This window comes from Acomys russatus, chromosome 7 (genome assembly GCF_903995435.1).
Source record: "Acomys russatus chromosome 7, mAcoRus1.1, whole genome shotgun sequence".
NCBI lineage: Eukaryota > Metazoa > Chordata > Mammalia > Rodentia > Muridae > Acomys > Acomys russatus.
In genome coordinates, this window is record NC_067143.1 from 52,543,955 (window position 1) to 52,569,111 (window position 25,157).

Below are 25,157 nucleotides of genomic sequence, written 5' to 3' on the forward strand. Positions count from 1 at the left end.
AGTTCCAACTCCAGGACCCACATGGCAGGAGAAGAGTGACTCTTACAAGCTGTCTTCTGTTCTCCAAATGTGTACACTCACCATAGACCATAAGTCCTCCATATCTGCACACACAAAAGACCACAAATCCTCCTATGTGCACACAGACCACAAATTAATAAATGTCCTTTTTGGTGGGGCAGTGTTGGTGCACACCTTTAATCCCAGCACTTGGGAGGCAGAGGCAGAGACAGGTGGGTCTCTGAATTCAAGGCCACCCTGGTCTACAGACCAAGTTCAGGACAGCCAGGGGTACACAGAGAAACCCTTGTCTCACACACACACACACACACACACACACACACACACACACACACACAATCAATAAATGCTCTTTTTAACACAGTGTCTCACTCCACAGCACAAGCTCGAACTCACTGTGTACCCCAAGCTGGTCTGAAATTCATAACAGTCCTCCTACCTCAGCCTTCAAAGAGCTGAGATTACAGGTATACGCTACCATGCGCAGCCCTTCTGAGGTTTTCTGATGGACACTATGGAGAGAAGGAAGCAAGCAGCAAAAAGACAGAAAAGAATAGCATCAGGAGTTTCTATAAACTGGTTGATTGGTTTTGGTTTTTCTTTTCTTTTTTTCTTCTTTTTCCAAACAGGGCTTCTCTGTGTAGCAGTTCTGCCTCTATAAACCTGCTTCTATAGACCAGGCTGGTCTTGAACTCGCAGAGATCCACCTGCCTCTGCCTCCCAAGTGCTGGGATTAAAGGCGTGCACCACCACTGCCTGGCTGGTTTTGGTTTTTTGAGACAGAGTTTCTCTGTGTTGCCGTGGCTATCCTGGAAATTGCTTTGTAGACCAGGCTGGTCTTGAACTCATAGAGATCCACCGGCCTCTGCCTCTGGAGTGCTGGGATTAAAGGTGTATGCCACCACCACCTGGCAGTCTGTAAACTCTTAAACATCCTATGTTACTGTACACAGCTCAACAGCTCATCATTTGCCTAACACACCAAAGTCAAGTTTCAGCCCAGCTACCACAAAGAAATAAAGGATACAATGTAATTTGTGTTTACAGCACAATAGTCAATATATATTTTAAGTGAACACTGTCCTCCAAAAATCTAGGTACAGGTATATATGCCATTACTAAAAAAAAGCAGGGACTTTATACATGCATATTATAGTGGGCTCAGGGGGACTTATCTTGCTTTCAACACACATACACACACACACACACACACACACACACACACACATACATACACACATATTTTTGTTGGTTTCATTATATTCTCTTTCAGTTGTCATTGGGTTTTGTTTTTTGCTTTGTTTTATTTGGTTTGGTTTTTTGAGACAGGGTTTCTCTGTGTAGCCTTGGCTTTCCTGGACTCTCTCTCTTGCTGTAGACTAGGCTTGCTCAGAACTCAAAGCGATCCACCTGCCTCTGCCTCCCAAGTGCTGGGATTAAAGGCGTGCACCACCACGCCTGGCTCAGTTGTCATTGTTACTCATAAATAAAAATAAAATGGCAGTGTGGTGGCGTTAACTATAAATTGAAGGTTTAGAGACACCAAAAAGACAAGCTCGAGCATGTCTGTGAGGGATTTTCTAGAGGAGGTCTACAGAGGTGGTTAAGACCCACCCTAAAGATGGGTGGTACCATCCCATGGCCTGGGCTGGAGGGCAACACAAAAAAGAAAAGGCTGGCTGAGCTCCGCCATTCATTTCTCTACTTCCTGACTGTGGAACAATGTGACCATTGCCTCTTGTTCCTGTCACCTTGCCTCCCACCATGACAAACTGTATACCTTCTAACTGTGAGACAAAGCAAACCTTTCCTTCCTTAAGTTACTTCTTGTCAGGGTTCTGCCTGGAGCAATGAAAAAAATTAACTAATACAGGTGTCTCACAAAATTTGGTAAAATGACCAAGTCATCCTATGAGTGTGAGGTAGAAGTACCACTTACCCTTGGTTCTATCTGACTATGTACTTTATGCTGATAATCACTAGGTCATAACACTTGAGTTTCTATAATAATATACTAAACATAATAGAATATAATAACATAGACTTCACAGGCAAATAGAAGTTCATCAGAGGAAAAAGAAAAGGAAGAAAGGTGCTACAGTTGAAGGAGCAGCATATAGGCCATAATGTAGAGAACATGCAAAAAGCAGAAAGACTGTGAGTGTAGCTGACATGAAGTGAGACGGACCCACCAAAAAGATTACAGTGAGTTGGAGAGCTGGCCCCAGCAAAATTGGGCATTGTTAAGGGTTTGAATCTCATCATGAACAGCAATAAGCAATCATATGTGTGCTATGTTTGCTAAAGGATTTTATTTATTTTTATTTTATGTGTATGAGTGTTTTGCCTTTATGTATGGCACCACATGTATGCAGTACCTGAAGAGACCAGAAGAGGGCATGAGACTCCCTTGGAACTGGATGGAGCTTCAAATGGTTGTGAGCCAACACATGGGTACTGGAAACTGAACCCAGGTCCTCTGCAAGAGCAGCAAGTGCTCTTAACTTCTAATCCAGTGCTCCAGCCCCCTCTGTCATGTTTTTAAAAAATCATTTTGGTTGCTGTGTGGATGGAGTGGGGAGGAGTACAGACAGGGCATTAGGTGACTAGAAGGCGAGCTGTTGCTGTTCCCAGACACAGCCTTACTCTACCCTCTACAGCCACAGAACAGTCCTCCCAAAATAAATTTCTAACCATGGTTCTTTTTCATTAATTCAACCATTTATCCATTTCACACACACAACTTTTGGAAGTATTCACTTTTTGCCAGAAACTACAGTCAGCAGTGAATGAGGCAGAAAAGGGTTTTGCTGTGTTCTTCAATGTTTGGTGGCTTTCACGGCCCAGAGATGAGGTTTTCTTAGTTAAGCATTTTAAGGACCTTGACTTTATAACCCAAGTCCAATCGGCTCTCTGGCCATTCTACAGAGGTCTTGTAGTTGCCATGTCTGTGGTGCCTCGTGAGGCTGCCCCCCTCATTTTGGTGTCATCCTTCTGTATCCCCAAACACACAAAAATCAAGAGTTCATCTTCAGAGTTAGAGCTCTCTCATACCTGCCTATACTACATAACAAGACATTATGTGTAAGTTAAAAATTGAGATGTCAATCACTATGCTTAAGTACATGGACAATCATCTAGCAGTGACTTCAAAAGTGGAAAGGAAACTAGTCTTGAGATGATGATACAGGCCAAGCTGCGAGGGCTGCAAATGCTTACTTGCCTCAGTCTCTCATCTGTAGGAATTCCTTGGCAAGGAGACACTCTTAAATTCAGTTTGGGGCAATTCCTATAATTAGAGCTGCTGGTAATTAAAAAGCTGGTTGGAACTACTGTTAAATTAACCATTTCCCCCTTAAATGAAAGGCTTGGGTCAAATTGTCAGTGGTTAAGCTGTTTAATTAGCCAGCTGTTTTTATTGTGAAATGTCTAAGTTGAAAAACCACTTATTCCCAGGAAATTCTACTGACGTCCCTCCCTCTACTTTATGTCATTAAGCTGGATTTCCTGCTGTCTCAGTAACATCCCAGCCTCCTGTGAGGAAAGGCCACCCTTCACTGACAAGACAAAAAACCCTTGTTTCAAATTGAAAATCACTCAGTTGCCACAGCTATAAGATGCAAACCCATGCTGACTTACTTCTCCCCTTTCCTCTGTCTGTGCCACTCACAACCATGCTTCAGAATTCTGCTTTACTAACACGGGAACCAAACCTGTCATTCTAGGAGAAGACTAACCAACTCTTCCAACTATTTCTCTTTAGAAATTGGAAGAAACATTTTCAGCAGAGCCATGCAGGTAGAGAAAGGGGATGAGACTGGAACAGCACTGGCCAGGAATCTAATTACAGGATGTTCTCTCCATTCAATAGGCGCAAGTCCCTCTAGGACACAGAAAGTACTAGCACCTGGCAAACAATGTGTGCTCAAAGTATATTTAAACAAGAAAACAAAAATGGTTCTCCAAATATTCTATCAAAGTGGTCTGCAACAATATGTTCCTGGCAGCTGTCCACTTTGTTTTGTCCTCGCCTTAGTGCTTCCTAGACTGGAATATTCCATAGTCTTTCTACCTTTTGCTCGTGCTGTGGCCAGAGCACTCTTCCTTAACCCTCTTTTATAATTTACTTTGAACTATTATGTTCAGAAGAAGAAACTGAGCATGGTGGCGCATGCCTGTAATTCCAGCACTCTGGAGGCAGAGGCAGGCAGATTGCTGTAAGTTCGAGGCCAGCCTGGTCTAGACAGCGAGTACAGGATAGCCAAGGCTACACAGAGAAACCCTGTCTTGAAGAAAAAAAAAAAAAAGATCATGACCATAGCAGGCCTTTCCTTGGACAGAGGCAGCTAGGGTGGTACCCAAAGGGCACTCTGAGGGTAGAAACAGGGCACCTCTCCTTACTCTTCTGAACATCATTATAATGTAATTTTGAAATTGTATATAGCCTGAGTCATCCTGGAATTAGGTATGCAGCAAAGGGTGATCTTGAATGTTGACACAATGGTGGTTCATAAGATGCTGGAGACTGAAGCCAGGGCTTTGAGTATCCTAAGCAAGCACTGTGCCAACTGAGCTTCATCTCCAGGCTCCAAATGGAAGACATCATCATCATCCTCATTTTGTCTGCCAGGCATGATGTGACACACACATACCTATAACTCCAGCACATGGAAGGCTGAGGCACAGGAGCTCTTTAAGTTTAAGGACAACCTGGGCTACATAACAAATTACAGGCTATCCTTTGTCTCAAACAAATATTAGGGTAGAGGAGATCTTACTAAGCATGAAACAAAACTTAGAAATCAAAGATTAATAAATTTACATATATGAAAATGTAAAACTTCTGGTTATCAAAAAACAAAGTCATGGCACAGTTGACTGGAAAAACATACAAAGCATATAAAATAGAAAAGTGCTATTTGTCTACTAACAGCTTTTACAGGGGCCACAGAGATGACTCTACAGTTCAGAAGACTGGCTGCTCTCCCAGAGGACTCAGATCCAATTCCTAGCACCACACAGCAGCTCACGAGCATCTGTAACTCCAGTTCCAGGGGATCCAATGCCCCTCTTGGGAGTTCTTTCTCACTTTCCCTTAATACATCTATGTTTATCATGCTTTCAAATAATAATAATAATGTGCTACAAATTTTATAAGTAGTTGTTATTATTATTATTAGTAGTAGTAGTAGTAGTAGTATACAGGTATATAGCCCTGAATGGTCTAGAACATTCTGTTTAGACCAGGCTCGTTTCAAAGTTGGAGCAACTCTCCTGCCTCTACCTCTTAAATACTCAAATAACAAGCATGTGAAGTCACACCAGTCTGGCTGATGTATGCTTTAAATTTTTTGTACTTATTTATTTGTTTTTTTTGTTTGAAACAGGGTTTCTCTGTGTAGCCTTGGCTGTCCTAGACTCGCTTTGTAGACCAGGCTGGCCTCAAACTCGCATCAATCCGCATTAATCCCAGGTGCCAGGATTAAAGGCGTGTGCCACCACGCCTGTCTAGCCTCAAACTTCGTAAAGGTAATTCTGAGCCACAGAGACCCAATCGTGAGTTACAGTACTGAACTCAGGCTCTCTGCAAGAGCAGTTACACATTCTTAACCATCTCTCTAGCCCCAACATGATCATCATATTTTCAGGTTGGGGCAATAGCTCTGTCAGTGGAAGTCTGTCTTGCAAGCATGAGGACCTGAGTTCAGGGGCCTAGTGTCCACATAAAATAGTAAGCACTGTAGCACATTTTGTTATCCCTGCAGTGAGGAGCCCTGAGACTTGCTAACCTGAGACTAGCTGAAATCAGTGAATTCCAGGTTAAATGAGAGACACAGTCTTAAAATGTATACAAATTGAGAAAAACAGCTAATGTCAACTTCTGGCATGTACACCTGGCGCGCGCGCGCGCGCACACACACACACACACACACAGAAGCTGGTATTTGGGGGCACCTACCTTTGGGTCCAGTACTAAAGCAGTGCCTATCTACTCCTGCAAGCATTCTAATGATTCCCATATTTTAAAGCCTCTTACAGACTATCTTGCACACTGTGAGTTCATATTTACTCCTTTATCTCTGGTGCTCGTTTACTTACAGGACAAGCAGCTGCTGGAAGCACAAGGGTCCATGTACTGACAACTAGCACTAGGAAAACAGGAATGTGAAACACACCGGGTTGTCTCTTCAAAGGAAAAGATGTATCACTTGTTTTCCGCCCAGAAGGCTGGGGATGGGGGTGGCTATAGCCTAGGTGACCCCTGTGTTCTCTGCAGGGACAGCCCACACCAAGCTCTCAAAAGCAGGACTGGGGGTGTTAATAGCCCAGATGACCTCTGTGCTGTCTGTATGTGCAGGACCTCCAACAAGCTTCCAAGCAGAACCAGAGGTAGTTAGTAACCTAGGTAACGTCTGTGCTACCTGTATGACGGAGACCACACCAGCTCCTTCCCGAGGCCCTTCAGATAACACATGTAGCCGAGCTACAGAATCCACCTTCATGGAAGAAGTGACATGTACTTTGAGAAGAGTTTCTATGTAATTATGCCTCCTTGTGCACATTGGACTGCGTTACGCCAGGAAACACTTTTCCAAATTGTAGTGTACATAAATATGCCTAAAATATACTGCCCAGTGTCAGAATCTAGAAGTTTAAGCCAACACCAGCTACCGAGTCCTGTTTAACCGGATTTTCTTCTTGCCTATGTGGCTCATTACTCTGCTGGCCCTGATGGTTGCAGACACCCCCACAATCAGCTTTGAATCTTGTCATGGTAGATAACGCAAGTATGTCAAATAACTGAGCTGACATTGACTAAAAGTACTTGAGTTAATGAAATTGAATGGACACTTGTTTCAAATAATAGGCTGAAAAAGCCCTAGCCTGGTAGAGTGTGACTTTGAAACGCAGGTTTGAGACAGCAGCAGTGTTACACTAACAAGAGAAGTAAGCTATTTTTTAAAAACTGTTTATAGCTGGGCGTGGTGGCTCCCAGCATTCAGAAGGCAGAGACAAGTGGATCTCTGTGAGTTTGAGGCCAGCCTGGTCTACAAAGTGAGTCCAGGACTGCCAAAGCTACACAGAGAAACCCTGTCTCAAAAAAACAAAAACAAACAACAACAACAAACTGTTTATAGCCAGGCACCATGGCACACACCTTTAATGCCAGCACACACTAAGGAGGCAGAGGCAGGCAGATCATTGTAAGTTTGAGGCCAGCCTGGCTTACAAGGTGAGTCCAGGAATTAAAAAAAAGAAAAAGAAAAGAAAAGAAAACTTTATACTGTTTTATTTCACTGAATTTTCAAATACCTTATTACAATTTACAGTAGAATTATCCTCAGTTTTTAAATTTAGGAAAATAAGCTCCAGAGAAGTAGTCCAAGGTCTTGGAATAAGTGCCAGATATGGGGCATGCCTTTAGTCCTAGCACCGGTAAGCCTGAGGCAGGAGAATCTGTAACTTTAAATCAACCTTAACAAGCAAGGCTTTGTCTCAAAATAATAAACAAGTGGGGCTGGAGAGATGGCTCAGAGGTTAAGAGCACTGGTTGCTCTTCCAAAAGTCCTGCGTTCAATTCTCAACACCCTTCCGGTGTGCAGGTGTATAAGCAGGCAGAACACTGTATAATAAACAAATAAGTCTTTAAAATAATAACAACAACAACAATAATAATAATAATAATAAACAAGCATGTAATCAAGTACCAAAGAAGGACATGGTACAGATGGAACACAAGCTGACTACGGGGCTCTTGCTCTACCCACTTCACGTTCCTACCCCCGGTTCCAGCTTACACAAGGACCCCTCTGGCCTCTGCCACCCTCCTCACTCACAGAGACCCAGCTGCCTCTGCCTCCCAGTGCTTGGATTAAAGGTGTTTACCACCACGCCCGACAACGTTTGGCATTTTAGACAAGATCACTGTAGAGCTAGAGCGATGCTTACAGAAAGCAGACCATACCAAGATATAATCACTTACCTGCAGAACAAATGGGATTCTCTCCCAAAATTTTGACTCTAAAAAGGGAGAGAAAAGTACATTGAATACAATTAGATATTTACATTTATTTGCAAAATGACTATAGCTTTTATATACTAACAGAAGAAGTTCCTTCCTCTCTCCTTCCAGAGACATTATTAAGCACCTACTATATACAGCTAAAGTGGTTCTGAGGATGTGAATTAAGTATCGATCTCTTATGAGGTCTACACAGGAATGGTAAGCATAAACAAGCAAGAGCCATGAGACAGCACTGATCCAGAACAGAAACATGTACGAGGGTCAAAGGAAATGCAGCCTCTTCAAGCAGAGGTGGAAAGAGGGAAAAGGAACTATTTAAACTGAGTGCAAAACTAAGGGATGAAGAGATGGCTCAGAGATAAAGAGCCCTAGTCTTGCAAAAGACCCAGGTGCAGTTCCTAGCAGCCGTACAACAGCTCCCGACAGTCTACAACTCCAGTTCCAGGGGGTCCAATGCCATTTTGGCCTCCCTGGGCAAATGGTACACATATATCCACGCAGGGCAAACCACTCATACATGTAAAAAAAAAAATTTTTTTTTAATTCTTTCTCTTCCAGTCCTAGGTGCTTCGGGAGCTGCAGGTTACTGTGCAGACGGCCTAGTCCAAGAAGCACACCACACACAACTCATCTCAACATGGCACAGAAATGGCGTCAAGAAGCCCCAGTCTCAAAAATATGAATCTGTTGAGGAGGTTGACTTCAAGTCCCTAAGGAACACGTGCTTTGCCTAGATGCACAGCAAGAAAGGCCTGAAGAAGACGCAGGCAAACAATGCGTAGGCAGTGAGTGCACGTGCAGAGGCCATTTAGGCCCTTGTGAAGGCCAAGGTGGTTAAGCCCAAGATGCCAAAGGCCCTCTGCTGTCTTGCTTTCATTCCCACCCCCACTTAGGAAGCGGATTCGAAGCTACATAGGCAAGGATTGCAGACTTGGCCAAGCAAAGGTTCAAACCAAGGCAGAAGCTGCAGCTCCAGCTCAGGCTCTGAGAGGTGCCCAGGCCCTGTGAGGGCCCCATAGAAAAGGTGCCTATCTGCCAATGTGAAGACACATGGACTGGTGGCACACCTATGCACCATCTGCAGATGCGGTGCCCTGTGCTGTTTTCACAAATAAACTTGAGGCAAAGGCTGTTTCTTTAGAAAAAAAAAAAAAAACTTAAAAAAATATAAGAGCCTATGGGCTGGGGTACCAGTGGTAGAAGTGTTGCCTAGCACTTGGGTTGGACCCCCTAATACTGCAAAACCCAAGAGAAGGAGAAGGAGGGAACAGGAGAGGAGGGGAACCGATCTCAGTGACTTAACATGACAGGAAAAGAATTCAGGCAGAAGTATGAAAAGGTGTTTGGAAAATAGCAAGCAACAGGATACAAGTAGAAATTAGTAGGAGATAACAGGACAGGAAAAAATAATAAGGCTGGAGAGGTGTTCAGAGCCAGGATATGAAGAATCCCATCAGCTGTGCTGTCCTCACCCTGTGTAGAGAAGGCACTGAAGGATCCTGGAAGATGTTTAGCACAGGAGTGAAATGATCAGGCCTGCACTTTAAAAACTCAGCAGCAAGGAAGACATGAAACAGGAGGAGGTGAGACTGAAGCAGAGAAACCGGTGAGACGGGCACCCAGCCTTGCAACCTAAGATGGAGGGAAAGAGACAGCAACAAGAGCTAGGCTTCACAGAGAAGGGAGAACAGGACAATCAAAGGGCTCTGGGCCAGCTGACTCGGTCACTGGAGGATTCCAGGTTCTGCATTCTGAGAAGCTTTGAAACTAAGCTGTGGCACAGGCTGGAGGAAAGCAAATCTGTGACGGAATGCTGACTGAATCATTTTTGAACTGTGGCATTAGGCAGGATGTTTGATGTCACTGTAACTCAGTTATTTCATCTTTAAAATACAGGCAAGATAGGCAATCTCATGGGACTGAAATGCGATCTTAAACTGAGTCTGTTTCCTATTTTGTGAAATGATGGCATTTGTATTTGTTTTATAATAGTTTTTGTGAAGGTTAGAGTTAAGATGTAAAATGCCTTGGTTGCACTGCAGATGTTTATCAAATAGTATAAATAATGGGAAATATATTAGAATGGAAAGAGAATAAAGAGAGAAAGGCTTCAAAAGTGTGACTCAAAAAAGAAAACAAAAAACACCTTGTATTTGGAACCTAAATCTGATTTATATAAAGTATATCATTGTAAGGCAAAGGCCTGTCCCCCCCCTCACCCCCACCCCACTGCCCTGTGCGTGTGCCCCATTGGTGTTTTGCCTGCACGTTTATCTGTGTAAGAATGTTGGTTCTCCTGGAACGAGAGTTATAGACAAGTGTGAGCTGTCACGTGGGTCCTACAAATTAAACCCGGTACTCTGGAAGAGTAGCCAGTGCTCTTAATTGCTGTACCATCGCTCCAGCCTCAGATTTTTCTCTCTAGACTTCAGGAGTTTTTTGTTTGTTTTTGTTTTTGTTTTTATGTGGTCTTGGCTGTCCTGGACTTGCTTTGTAGACCAGGCTGGCCTCGAACTCACAGTGATCCACCTGCCTCTGCCTCTCAAGTGCTGGGTTTAAAGGCGTGCGCCACCACTGCCCGGCTTAGACTTCAGTTATTAACTGTTGTAGGCCATGAAAGGATTATAGAATATATTTTGGGTGAGATGGTTAATAGTCTTCATTATCAACATGACTGGATTTAGACCTACCTAGGAGACACACCTATGGTACGTCTATGAGGATGTTCCCAGAGAAGTTTAACTGACCAGGAAAGACTGACCTTGAATGTGGTGGCACTGCCCCATGGGCTGGGATTCCAGGTTGAGTAAAAAGTAACAAAGCAAAGTGAGCCAACAGGCAATTCTCATCTCTCTCCTTCTGTGGATACAGACTCCTGTTCCTAAGGCCACACCTTCTCCACTGAGATGGCCTGTGTGTCCAAACTAAGCCAGTCCTTATTGATAACACTAAGGCCATAGCTAGTGTAGATGCCTTGAGGATTGGGAGCCGAGGAGCAGTGTAACTGAATATATTTTGAAAGAACCACCTCAATTTCAGTATGCAGCAGGAAAAAGTAAACTTGGAGAGAAGATGAGAAGCCGACTCCCCAGGGTTTAGAACCAGAAAGCACGGGCTGAAACTGGAAGTAAGAAATGCTTTGAATGTTGTTTTAAACAGTGAAAATCCCAATCGTTTGATGTTACTAATAAGGACTCAGGAGCCAGATGCTGGAGTGAAAACCTGCTAGCTCAGAAAGCAGAGAAAGCACCCAGCTGACCTTCCTACTGAGCTCCCATCGCAGAGGAAAATGTCCCAACAGCTCACTAGCTCAGCTGACAGCCCAGAAGGAAAAGCCAAAAAACTAAAAGGCAAAGATCTTGCTACCTCAGAGCTCAAAAGCCCTCCTCTTCATCTTCTTTTTTATTTTGTTTTCTTTTTAAAGTTTTTCGAGACAGGGCTTCTCTGTATAGCATTGGCTGTCCTGGACTCACTTTGTAGTCCAGGCTAGCCTCGAACTCACAGAGATCCATTGCCTGCCTCTGCCTCCCAAGTGCTGGGAGTGCTCCAATCAAGCCCTTTCTTCTTATTTACCCTGTCTTAAATACTCTTCAACTCAAAGTCTCTCCTACTCTTTAATCCCTCTCAGCTGGTTTCTTGTGCCACCTCTTGACCTAGGGTTAACTTTATTAAATCCTGTGTGGATTAAAGGTGTGTACTAGGGCTGAACACACCAAACAAAAGACAGGTTTTTACAGTTCTCAATCTGGGGGTTCACAATGGGATCGATCAAATATCCTGCAATATTTGACTATATTTGTAACAGTGAAGCCAACAGGCTCTGTTGATAACTGTGGAACAGAAACATAACAGCATCAAGGGTTACTCCAAGGTTCTGAGCAACCAGATAAATAAAAGCGACATTTTCCAAGAATGGTGAAGGAACAACACAGCAGGAATTAAAATTTGAAACACTTTGCAGACACATAGTGGATATGAAGAAAGCAACATCATGTCAGCTAGGAATATACTGTTATCTGTATTTGTCATTACTATCCTTACCTTAGGAGGGAAAAGGCTTGCTTAGAAGCAGTATCATTCCACAGGCCCAGCACCTACAAGAAAACACTCACATGAAGACTTTACCCTACAGAACACCAAGCACCCCATCTCCTGAGGGAAACCCATAACACACAAACCAAAAAGTACCAGGTTCTTACTGAGCAAACACCTAACATGCAAGCAAAGCAAGGTCCTTTTTGTTTACTCTGCCCACTACAGAAAATGCTCAAAAAACGAACAGAAACCCTCTCCCACAATTTTTCATCCTGTTTCCCTTTTCCAACTTGATAAATTTTTTTCTAACATCAACCAACAAAATTATACATCCGCCATTCACAGCATAGGTAAAGGGGCTTTCCTGCCGGGGTGGTGGTGGGGGTGGTGGTGGTGGTAGTGGTGGTGGCGGCATACATCTTTAATTCCCAGCACTCAGTTCAAGGTCAGCCTGGTCTACAAAGCAAGTTCAGGACAGTCAGAGCTACACAGAGAAACCCTGTCTTGAAAAACAAAACAAAACAAAAACAAAAGGGGGCGGGGCTTTCCTAAATATTCTTTAAGTCTCAAACACTTTAAGATAGGTAATTTTGGGGGCTGGAGAGATGGATCAGAGGTTAAGAGCACTGACTGCTCTTCCAGAGGTTCTGAGTTCAATTCCCAGTAACCACATGGTGGCTCACAACCATCTATAATGTGATCTAATGCCCTCTCCTGGCCTGCAGGTGTACATGTAGGCAGAACACTGTACACATAATAAATAAATAAATATTTTAAAAGATAGGTAATTTTTAGAGGGGAGGGTGGTCCATGCCTTTAATCCCAGCACTTGGAAGGCAGAGGCAGACGGATCTCTGTAAGTTCTAGGCCAGCCTGGTCTACAAAGTGAGTCCAGGACAGCCAAGGCTACACAGAGAAACCCTGTCTCAAAGAACAACAACAACAACAACAACAACAACAACAAAAAAAAAAAAAAGGAAATTTTTGGCAACTACAGCCCAGAGAGGTTTTCTTTTTATAAAAAGTTACAGCTAATAAGAGACTAAGAAGACTATCTCACTCCAATGGCTATGCCCCTCTCACAGCACACTGACTTGGTCAACAACAACAGTAACAATCGTATTACCACACATGAGAAAACAATTCTAATAAGAGGAGGCAACTGGAATTTTATTCTCATTCTGCCCTGCTAGCACCCATCTGAAAAATCAGAGTGCTGTCTGACTAAGGAAGAACATGGTATACAAAAGTTCTCTTTATAAACTAGGAACAAAGTCAGGTGAGGTGGCACACGCCTTTAATCCCTGCAGTTGGAGGCAGGAAGATCTCTGTGAGTTTAAGGCCACCCTGGTCTACAAAGCAAGTTCCAAGACAGCCAGGGCTATTACACAGAGAAACTCTGTCTTGAAAAGACAAACAAAAAAAATAAATGTCTGTCCTTAAGATCTCATAACACACAGAGAAATTTCTGCTCATCATGGGTGACAACTTCAGTTCTTTTGAAAGGAGTACGTAAAAAGCTTACTATGCAAAACATCAAAAATCTGAGAAACTGTCCCAGCCAAGACTAGGGAAATGTGATAACTAAATGGATCCTGAAACAGAAAAAGATTAAAAACAAAAGAAACCTGAATAAAGCACGGACTTTCGTTAATAATAGTATACCAACCCTGGTTTATCAACCATAGAAACTACGTTACTAGTATAATTTTCCATGCTTTTTGTAAACTTAAGACAGACGAGTACATGTGGCAGTCAGAGGACAGCGCGAGGAACTGACTCTATCTGAGGACAGCTAGAGAAAATCGGTTCTCTATTTCCACCACATAGGTCCCAGAAATCAAACTCAGGCTGTCAGGCTTGGCAGCAAGTACCTCTACCTGCTGAGCTATTGCACTGGCCCTAAAATGTTAATAATAGAAAGTAGTGGAATTTATGTGAACTCTTTGTGCTGTTGACACCTTTTATAAATCTAAAACTATTCTAAGACAGTAATTTATTTACTTATTCACTTATTTATCTATTTACTGTTATAGTACTAGAAATTGAATCCAGGCTCTGTGTGCACTTTGCCAGGCCACAAAGTTTCTTTTTTAAAAAGCCTCCAACTGCTAACTACTACGTTGCATATTGAAAGGAATATAAAAACAAAATGTAACAAATATGATAAACTGTAAAACCATTATATTAAACGAAAAAAGCAAGCCAGTCAGTCACAAAGGGCTGAATACTGTATGACTGGTTTCCTTGAATGAGCTGGGTGGTGGTGATGTGGTGCACGCCTTTAATCCCAACACTCTGGAGGCAGAGGCAGGCGGATCTCTGTGTGTTAGAGGCCAGCTTGGTCTACAAACAGAGTCCAGACAGCCAGTGTGACACAGAGAAACCCTGTCCCGGGGGGGGGGGGGGGGCGGAAGGAAAGAAAAAAAAAAAAAAAAAAAAGAAAGGAGGGAGGAAAGGAGTGAGTAAGTCTATTAGAGAAAGAAAGTAAGTGAAGCATGCCAGAGTGGGGTTGGGGTGGGAATGACAGCTAAGGAATATAGGTTTGTTCTAGGGTTGATGGAATGATATGCTTACATTAAACAACTAAAGAAACCATGGGCATTATATAATGAAGTAAAAATATATGTTATGGCCAGGCATGGTGGTGCATGCCTTTAATCCCAGCACTCAGGAGGCAGAGGCAAGTGGATCGCTGTGATCCAGCCTAGTCTACAAAGCGACTCCAGGACAGCCAAGGCTAACACAGAGAAACCTTGTCTCAAAAAAAACAAAACATATATATCAGCAAGTATGCCTGACAGGGCATCCTGGGAAAAGGGCTGGAAGTCCTGAGCTTTTGTAGGTTATAGACTTTCCTAAAGATCTGTTCAAAATCAAGAACCTTCCCTGGAGACAAGTGCTCAAATGGCACTGATATCCAAAATGTTTGCCTGCTACTTCAGGAGATTCACTGAAATGCTCAATATCATCCAATGACCTCTACGCTGAGCCATTATGCTCTTGGGTACAACATAAACAATCAAGCTTTGTTTGGGAAAAAAAATTAGCAAGAAATGAATAAATGGTCATTCTTGCAGCCATATATTAATCATCCATATCTATTTTGTTGACTGCCTATCCTGTGTCAAAATCACAACACAAGGTAAGCATTACTAACCCTATTTTATGGTGTAGAAAACTGAAACCAAAAAAATCACAAAGTAATTCCTCAAAGCTCGCACAGGATTTGGGGGTTTTCTGGCTCTAAAGTCCATAATTTCTCCAGCATTCTACACCTCCTCTTCCAAATGAAGAAACGGTACTTACTAGTACATCATCAGAGGGAGAGGGGATGAAATGGTACAGTGGGTAAAAGTGCTCGCCAGGCAAACCAGATGACTTGAGTTTGATTCCTAGAACTCTTAGTGGGAGAAGCAAACTAACACCTGAAAATTGTTCTCTGACCTCCAAATGCATATGCACACCTGTACTCATAAGCATCACTTGCATACACACTAATAATAAAGAAATAAAGTTTATTAAATTGGGGGGAGTATCACATTTAGGAAAAGTCTCTCAATGTGAGGACATAAAGATTATAAAGGATGTGAAAAGAAAGAACAAAGGGCAAAGAGTATAGACCTTTAAAAGTACAATTATATCTTTATTATAAAAGACTACGTAGGAGGCTGGAGAGATGGCTCAGTAGTTAAGAGCACTGATGCTTGTTGAAGAATTATTAGTATTTAATATTGAATTATTATTTTAGTGAAATCAACAGTTACTCTTTAACCAACTTTACACCAAAACAAGCACACAGAGAGACCAGGTTCTATTTATTTAGCCTGTAGTACAAGGCTACACAGAGAAACCCTTTTTTTTTTTTTTTTTTTTTTTTTTTTTTTTGGTTTTTGAGACAGAGTTTCTCTGTGTAGCCTTGGCTGCCCTGGATTCTCTTTGTAGACCAGGCTGCAACTCACTCTGTAGACCAAGTTGGCCTTGAACTCATAGAGATCAACTTGCCTCTACCTCTGAAGTGCTGGGGTTAAAAGGCATGGCCAACTACACTCAGCTAATTACATTTTTTTAACTATATAAATTGTGTATAGAACATCCTTGCCCTAATACTGCCCAGAGTAGGAAACTAAGAGCTTGGGAGAGTTCAAGTTGGCTCCCCTATCACTGGCCACAGTGTAACCTCAAAGTTACAGCAGATAATGCAAAGTTCCCTCCTGGCCAAAGATCCATTCACATGACAAACAGAATAGAAATTAGAGTGAGCAGGACAGAGTTTTAAATGGGCCTCTTCAAACAGAGGAGGCACTGGGTGGAAAGAAAGATGTAGATGAGACTGCTCTCTCTCTATTTTAATTGCTCAGAATCCTGAGTCTCTACAATAGCTAAGGATTTAATTATCTAAAAGTCAGACTTAAATAGTTGACAACTTTCTGGAAGACATTCAAATTGTGGTGTGAACTCAGCTCTGGGAAACGTGCGTTCATTTCCCTGCAATGCCTGGCATTATTTATCAGGACAAAAGTAATCTATTTTGAGACTGAATCCACAAACACTCCCCACCCCCTCTATTCCTTGCCCAGCATAATCAGCAGATGAACAACTCTAGCTCTGCAAACAGAAGAGAGGGACAGTGACACCAGCGGATAAATGAATGAGGACACAGCTGCTGCAGTGGGTTACAAAAATACTTGTCCTGTGAGCTCTGGAGCTAGCAACCAAGAAAGAAGTGCATAGTTACCAAAGACACAGGCACAGGGAAAAATCCAGTACATCGTATGACTACCTTCAAATGAGAAAGTCTGGATTGGGTGTGAATGAAGTGGTTCAGGGCTCGAGGAGAGCAAATGAGAGCTGTTTGTTTGTTTTAGCTTTTTGAGACAGGGTCTCTTCTACATAGCCCTGCGTATCCTGGAATTCACTATATAGATCAGGCTGGCCTGGAACTCACAGAGTTTTGCCTGCCTCTGCCTCTCAAATGCTGTTAATAAAGGTGGTGCCACTATACCCAGTTGAGAGCTGTTATGAAAATTTAAGAATGGGCTTATGGCTGGGCATGGTGGTGCACAGCTTTAATCCCAGCACTGAGGAGGCAGAGGCAGGTGGATCTCTGTGAGCTGGAGGCCAGCCTGGTCTACAAAGTAAGTCCAGGACAGCCAAGGTGGCACAGAGAAACCGTGTCTCAAAAAATAGAAAAGAACGGGCTTATGTGTTACTACTAAGGCCCCATTGACCGAGTGCCTCTTCTGTGGCAAGCACTCCACATGCTCTATCTTTACTCTAAGTCTCGAATAGAGACCCAATTAAGACACCTGCCTCAGGCTGCTGAGATGGCTCACTAGGCAAAGATAATTGCCGTGAGCCTGACCACAAGTTCAATCCCTAGGACCTGCAGTGGCAGGAGAGAACTGATCAGTTGTCTTCTGACCGTCCACACACGCACAACATGGCATGCATATGCCCATACACATACACACACAAAATGAGTATTTTTTTTTAAACTGCCTTCATTTTATGGAAGAAAAAAATCCATAGGTTTACATCAATTGACTAAAATTATGGGTTTAGCAATAGGTGAAAACCCAGGTCTGGCCATGTCCAGTGCCCATGTTTTTCTATTCTGCCATGCTACCTGTCAACACTTGAGCCAGACTGGCTTCAAGAAGTTAATGAAGCCGAGCGTGGTGGCGTACGCCTTTAATCCCAGCACTTGGGAGGCAGAGGCAGGCGGACTGATGTGAGTTCGAGGCCAGCCTGGTCTACAAAACAAGTCCAGGACAGCCAAGGCTACATACACAGAGAAACCCTGTCTCGGAAAAAGAAGAAGAAAAAGAGAAGGAGGAGGAGGTTGTTGTTGTTGTTGCTGTTGTTGTTGTTAATGAAGCTGGGGAGTGGTGGTGCACGCCTTTAATCCCAGGGGGTTCAGGAGGTAGAGGCAGCTGGATCTCTGTGAGTTCCAGGCCAGCCTGGTCTATGTAGAGCAGTGCTTCTCAATCTTCCTAATGCTGCGACCCTTTAACACAGTTCCTCACATTGTGGTGACCCCAACCATAAAATTATTTCGTTGTTACTTCATTATTTCATTGCTACTTCATAACTGTAATTTTGCTACTGTTATGAATTATAATGTAAATATTTTTGGAGATAGAGGTTTGCCAAAAGTGCCACAACCCACAGGTTGAGAACCACTGAGGTAGAGAGTTCCATGTTAGCCAGTGCTACATAGTAGGATTCTGTCTCAAAAAGGAAAAGAAAAGCCTAATGTTGACAGCTAACAAGTGTTCTAGGTGACCCCACAATCTTTTTTTTGGTTTCTCCGAGACCCCGGGTTTCTCTGTGTAGCCTTGGCGGTCCTAGACTCACTTTGTAGACCAGGCTGGCCTCAAACTCACAACAATCCGCCTGCCTCTGCACCACCACGCCCGACTAGGTGACCCCACAGTTAGGGCTCTATCCTCTAACACATTCTCTTGATTCAAAGCAAGCTCTAAGTGTTACATGATAGCCTGTACACTCTTTCCTGGGATACACAATATGCTGACATGGATTCCAATTCTTACAATTCTTGCAAAGAGTATTCTTCTTCTTCTTTCTTTTTTTTTTTTTTTTTTTTTTTAAGAATTTTTTCAGGGGCTTCGAGACAAGGTTTCTCTGTGTTATTTTGGCTGTCCTGAACTTGCTTTCTAGACCAGGCTGGCCTCAAACTTACAGTGATCCATCTGCTTCTGCCTCCTGGATGCTGGGATTAAAGGCGCACCACCACATCTGGCTTTATTTTTTATTTTTATTGATGTGTGTGCTATGTAGTTCCCACAAAGGCCAGAAGAGAGCTTGGGGTCCCCTGGAGCTGAAGTCACATGCAGTTGTAAACCTGTAACTAGATGACTTCCAAGTGCTCCTAACCAATGAGCCGCCTCCCCTGAGAGATCCCTGAGCAGACCAGTTCTCCCTTGGATTCATCCATCTGAAATTTCTAACTGAACTGAGTAAATGGAAAATACCTGTAGACTGAGCTCTTTGGGGGAATGAGGTCAGAGGATCACTTGAATCTAGAAGTTCAAGATTAGCCTTGGCAAAAAAGTGAGACACTATCTCAATAAAACAGCTTAATTCAAAAGAGGAGGAAGAGGAGAGGAGGTAACAAAGAAGAAACCCAAAGCTTCATGTTCTCCTCACTGTCCTTAATCAGTACACACAGCTAACAGTGCTGCCCCCATAACCAGCACACACAGCTAACAGTGCTGCCCTCATAACCAGTACACACAGCTGACAGTGCTGCACCCATAACCAGTACACACAGCTAACAGTGCCCCATCCATAACCAGGACACACAGCTAACAGTGCCCCAACCATAACAGTACACACAGCTAACAGTGCCCCATCCATAACCAGTACACACAGCTAACAGTGCCCCATCCATAACCAGGACACACAGCTAACAGTGCCCCATCCATAACAGTACACACAGCTAACAGTGCCCCATCCATAACCAGTACACACAGCTAACAGTGCCCCATCCATAACAGTACACACAGCTAACAGTGCCCCATCCATAACAGTACACACAGCTAACAGTGCCCCATCCATAACCAGTACACACAGCTAACACTGCCCCATCCATAAACAGTACACACAGCTAACAGTGTCCTAACCATAACAGTACACACAGCTAACAGTGCCCTAACCATAACAGTACACACAGCTAACAGTGCCCCATCCATAACCAGTACACACAGCTAACAGTGTCCTAACCATAACCAGTACACACAGCTAACAGTGCCCCATCCATAACAGTACACACAGCTAACAGTGCCCCATCCATAACCAGTACACACAGCTAACAGTGTCCTAACCATAACCAGTACACACAGCTAACAGTGCCCCATCCATAACAGTACACACAGCTAACAGTGCCCCATCCATAACAGTACACACAGCTAACAGTGCCCCATCCATAACAGTACACACAGGGCTAACAGTGCCCCATCCATAACCAGTACACACAGCTAACAGTGCCCCATCCATAACCAGTACACACAGCTAACAGTGCCCTATCCATAACAGTACACACAGCTAACACTGCCCCACCCATAAACAGTACACACAGCTAACAGTGCCCCATCCATAACAGTACACACAGCTAACAGTGCCCCATCCATAACCAGTACACACAGCTAACACTGCCCCACCCATAAACAGTACACACAGCTAACAGTGCCCCATCCATAACAGTACACACAGCTAACACTGCCCCACCCATAAACAGTACACACAGCTAACAGTGCCCCATCCATAACAGTACACACAGCTAACAGTGCCCCATCCATAATCACTACACTACATGGCTAACAGTGCCCCATCCATAACCAGTACACACACAGCTAACAGTGCCCCATCCATAAACAGTACACACAGCTAACAGTGCCCCATCCATAACAGTACACACAGCTAACAGTGCCCCATCCATAATCACTACACTACATGGCTAACAGTGCCCCATCCATAACCAGTACACACACAGCTAACAGTATCCCATCCACACAGTACACACACACACACACACACACAGCTAACAGTACCCCTATCTATGAAAATGCATCTGCTCCTTACATAACTTCCTGGTTCAGAACCAACATTTTTAACTACCTGAAAGGTCTCACACCAGGAAAACCCAAACTAACCTCCTTGTGTCTTCCACTGTTAAGACAGTTATTTTTTATACTAGCACTTTGAGTATTTGAATACAATGATCAAGGTTTCCAAGTTTTCTTTTTCTAAGTTCTCTCAAAAATTGCTTTTGTGGGGGCTAGAGAGATGGCTCAGTGGTTAAGAGCACCAGCTGCTCTTCCAGAGGTTCTGAGTTCAATTCCCAGCAAACACATGGTGGCTCACAGCCATCTATAATGTGATCTGATGCCCTCTCCTCCTCTGGCATGCAGGTGTACATGCAGACAGAGCATACCTTTAATCTCAGCACTTGGGAGGCAGAGGCAGACAGATCTCTGTGAGTTCCCAGAGAGCCAAGGCTACACAGAGAAACCCTATCTGGAAAAACCCTTTTAAAAAATGCTGTCCTTTGGCTACTTGACTGTATTGACTCTCAAAAATCTATCTTCAGATAAGTCATTAGGTACACAAATTTTATGACCATTGACATTTGAATTTCCATATCTGCCTGCTAGGATTGCTTAATAATATGTGAAAAGCAAATAAAACTAAACAACTGACTACAAAATACCAACATTCTTGCTAGCATCACCCTTGACAACGCACTCATTCCTACTTACAGCATCCTCTATCGTACTTTTTGGGTTTGTTCTTCTTCTTCTTTAATTTTTTGAGATAGGGTTGAAAGTAGCCTAAGTCAGCCTCAGACTCAATCTGAAACTAAGGCTGTCCTTGAACTCTTGACTGTCCTACCGCCACTTCCTAAATTCTAGGATTAAAGGCACTACCCCAAAGTCTGGCTTTGTTAAATGGTGGCCTTAATGCCAGGTTTCCAAGGACTCTTCCAGAATATGGGGTAGTTGGGAATTATATTCTTTGAACAGGGACCCTGTCTTTCATCATTCCTTTGAAGGAAGAGAAACAGAACCAGATAATTCTGGAATATTGAAATTGATTGATCTCTATTATCCTTGCAGCAGACCTGTTATCACAAATTGTCTAAGGAGAACCAGAAAGTCCTTTCATAAAGGATGAGGTGAAAAATTCATATTTAGAGACATTGAAAGGTGGACCCAAGTCCATAAATGGCAATGACCGTATTGATTTACAGATACGTTATGGAAAGTCTCTATGGAAAGTCTCTATAAGTAATGGCTGAAATACAATTCCAGTCTAAAGAGAAAGAGAATGGCAACAAGCTAAGCAGCATGGCGCAACTGAAAAAGCCCAACTGAGAGCTGTTCAGGGACGAGAAAAATAAGGCCAGTCACAGTGGTGCATGCCTGTGATCCAAGCACTGGGGAATTGTAGGTTCAAGAGCAGTCGGGGCTAGATAGACTCATATGAAGAAGGCAGACTGGAGAGATGGCTCAGAGGTGAAGAGCACTGACCGCTCTTCCAGAGGTCCTGAGTTCAATTCCAGCATCCACGTGGTGGCTCACAACCATTTATAACGTGATCTAACGGCCTCTTCTGTCATGCGGGAGTACACGCAAGCAGAGCAGTATATATACATAATTAATAAATCTTTTTTTTTTTTTTTTTTTTTTTTTTTTTTTTTTAGGGAAAGAAGGCTCATCTGGTTCGGCAGTCTCTTAAATAAGATTTTGGAAGCCAAGAATAACAACAAGGAAATGTTAGTTCACCGGGTTCTATGATAGTCTCTTAAATAAGGTTTTGTAAGCCAAAGTGTAGTTTACCATTATCATAATCCTCCTATTACTGAGTAGTTTCATTCATATCCCAATCACCTCAGCAAGGGAAGCTTTTTTTTTTTTTTTCTTTTCTTTTCTTTTTCTCCCCGAGCCAGAGTTTTTCTGTGTAGCCTTGGCTGTCCTGGACTCCCTTTTGTAGAGCAGGCTGGCCTCGAACTTAGAGATCAGTCTGCCTCTTCCTCCTCGAGTGCTGGGATTACAGGCGTGCACCACCGCGCCCCACAGCAAGGAAAAATTCTTAAGCCTGATTAAATGTTAAAAATAAAATGACCTGCTCACGATCAGACAATTTATAGGAACTATATCTTGGCGTCCTAATTCCTTATGTTGGCTCTCCCCTTCCCATAAACTGGGGTGCAAGGATGACAAGTGCAGGGGGCGTGGCGCGACACTGGAAAGTTCACCCTTGGCGGAAGGGAGAATTGAGAATGAGGTGCCGCAGGGACTCCTGGGAAAGTTCTAGGCCCGAATGTTGGCTCGCAACCACCTTCCAGCTCGGCTTTCCCTTCCGCTTTCCACAGTGCCCTGCGTGCGTGGAATCCGCTTTACCTTTCCCAGGGTTCCGCTCATTCTTGACTTCTGCGACTTCTAAGCAAACCAAAGATACGCCCCAGCAGCAAGGACCCCTAGGCTTCCGAAAACGCAGCCGGAAAGGTCTTAATCGGGTCCGTCGACAAAATCCGACCGAGCTTCTCTCTACTCCCGCAGCACTTTAGTTCCGGAAGTTTAAAACAAAACAAAACAAAACAAAAAACCGAGGAGTTAGAACGCTCCCCAAATTCCACTGTCACTCCGTGTCGCATTTCCTGTGATTTCTCTGCACAGTATTAGTTGCTGTCTTTGTTACCGAGTGCTTTTAACGTAATTTTGGTATCTCGTCAATGAAACTGTATATTATTTACTATCTCTTCCCCGTATTTAATTGTATTTCTTTAGGACTCAGATCCTGTCTGGCTAATTCATTCCAGCGTCTAGTATAGAACGTGGAAATCTTGCTGATTAACCCCGTGTGAACCTTCCTAGCATTCCATATCCTCATAACTGAGAATAACTATCTTTTATTGAGTGGCCAACTTGTGCAATACTTTGCACTCAGTATTTCACTGAGCTGTTACAGATAAAGATACTGAGGAATCAAGAGGTTATGAGACTTGTCTGAGAATCAATGAATTGAGAGCTAAATTTCAAGCCGTCTGGTTTATGTGAAATGTGAAATGTTCTCTTACTGACACGCCCCTTCTTACATGCGATAGTCACTGTACCAATTCATTTATTCACACAGTAACAACAACCTTGTTTTGTTTTTGAGACAGGGTCTATCAGTGTAGACCAGGCTGGCCTTGAATTGCTTCCAGGGTACTTCGATTACAATCTTAGGCCACCACACCCAACTACCAACTATTTCATTAGCAATACTTTTTGCTAGCCCTGGAAGCACAAAAACGAATATCTCATGGTTCCTGCCCTTAAGTGGAACCTATAAATTATTGTAGCACAATAAGAAAGTCAAGTTACCGAGCGCGGTGTGGTGGTGCATGGCTTGAATCCCAGCGCTTGGGATGCAGAGGCAAGTGGAGTGCTGTGAGTTCGAAGCCAACCTGGTCTACAAAGTGAGATCGGGACAGCGAAGGCTGCACAGAGAAAAAAACAAAAACAAAATAAACAAACAAAAACCTCAAGTTACCAAGATAAGCATATAGAATCTGTGCAGAGGGAGTACATGAGTCCATAATAAAGTCAGTATTGGATGAAGTAACAAATATGCAATACTTTCTTTTTATTATTTTGTTGCTACTGTTGCTGTTCTTAAAAAAGAAAAGGTGTAAAAACTGAGATCTGGCTGGTGGTGGTGGCACATGCCTTTAATCCCAGCACTTGGGAGGCAGAAGCAGGTGGATGGAGGCCAGCCTGATCTACAAAGTGAGTTCCAGGGCAGCCAGGGCTATTACACCATGAAACCTTATCTCAAAAAATAAAAATAAAGGGCTGGAGAGATGGCTCAGCAGGCAAGAACTCTTGTGGTTCTTGCAGAGGAGCCGAGTTAGGTTTCAGCCCCTGTAACTGAAGGCTCCTAACCTCCTGTAACTCCGCCTCCAGGAGTTCAGGACCCTCTTCAGGCCTCCTCAGATACCTGCAATTACAGACACAGACACACATGCACATAAGTAAAGTACAATCCCTTGTTAAATGCTAAATATGAAACAGTTAGGCTTCAGTGATGGTGTGGTTTGTTGTCTGCATCCCTTCCAAGATCATAACATTTCATCTGTGCCTCCTAGAACGAAATTCCAAAGAGCTACCAACATTTCTATAGATAAATCTATTTCTCCCATCTGGAGCAGAAGACAAGGAGACAATTATGGTCAATTTTATGTTGTAACTTTATTGAGCAATGACGTGGCAATCAGACACTTGGTGAAACATTATTCTGGATGTTTCTGTGATGGTGTTTTGGGATGAGAGTAACATTTAAAAGAGTAGACTAAGTAAAGCAGATCGCCTCTACCTAATGTGAGTGGGCCTCATCCAACCAGTTGAAGGCCTACACCAACCAAAATGCTGACCCTCCCTCAAATAACAGAATTGTTTTTCTGCTTTATTTCCTTTGATATGGGATGTCATTTGTTTTCTGCCATCTGACTCAGGCGGAAATATAAGACTTTTAGTTTTGGAGCTTGCCAGCCTTCAGAGTATAA

General features: G+C 43.2%; 1 protein-coding gene across 1 annotated transcript in view; it reads right to left on the reverse strand.

The window, feature by feature from the left end:
• Positions 1-25,157, reverse strand: part of Mrpl48 (mitochondrial ribosomal protein L48) — a gene marked incomplete at its 5' end in the record, with an annotated part of 69,945 nt that overhangs the window by 25,265 nt on the left and 19,523 nt on the right. Inside the window, 2 exons of the mRNA XM_051149047.1 lie at positions 8,006-8,043; positions 12,089-12,141. Of these exons, the coding sequence (XP_051005004.1) occupies positions 8,006-8,043; positions 12,089-12,141 (91 nt within the window). The remainder of the gene's footprint in view (positions 1-8,005; positions 8,044-12,088; positions 12,142-25,157) is intronic.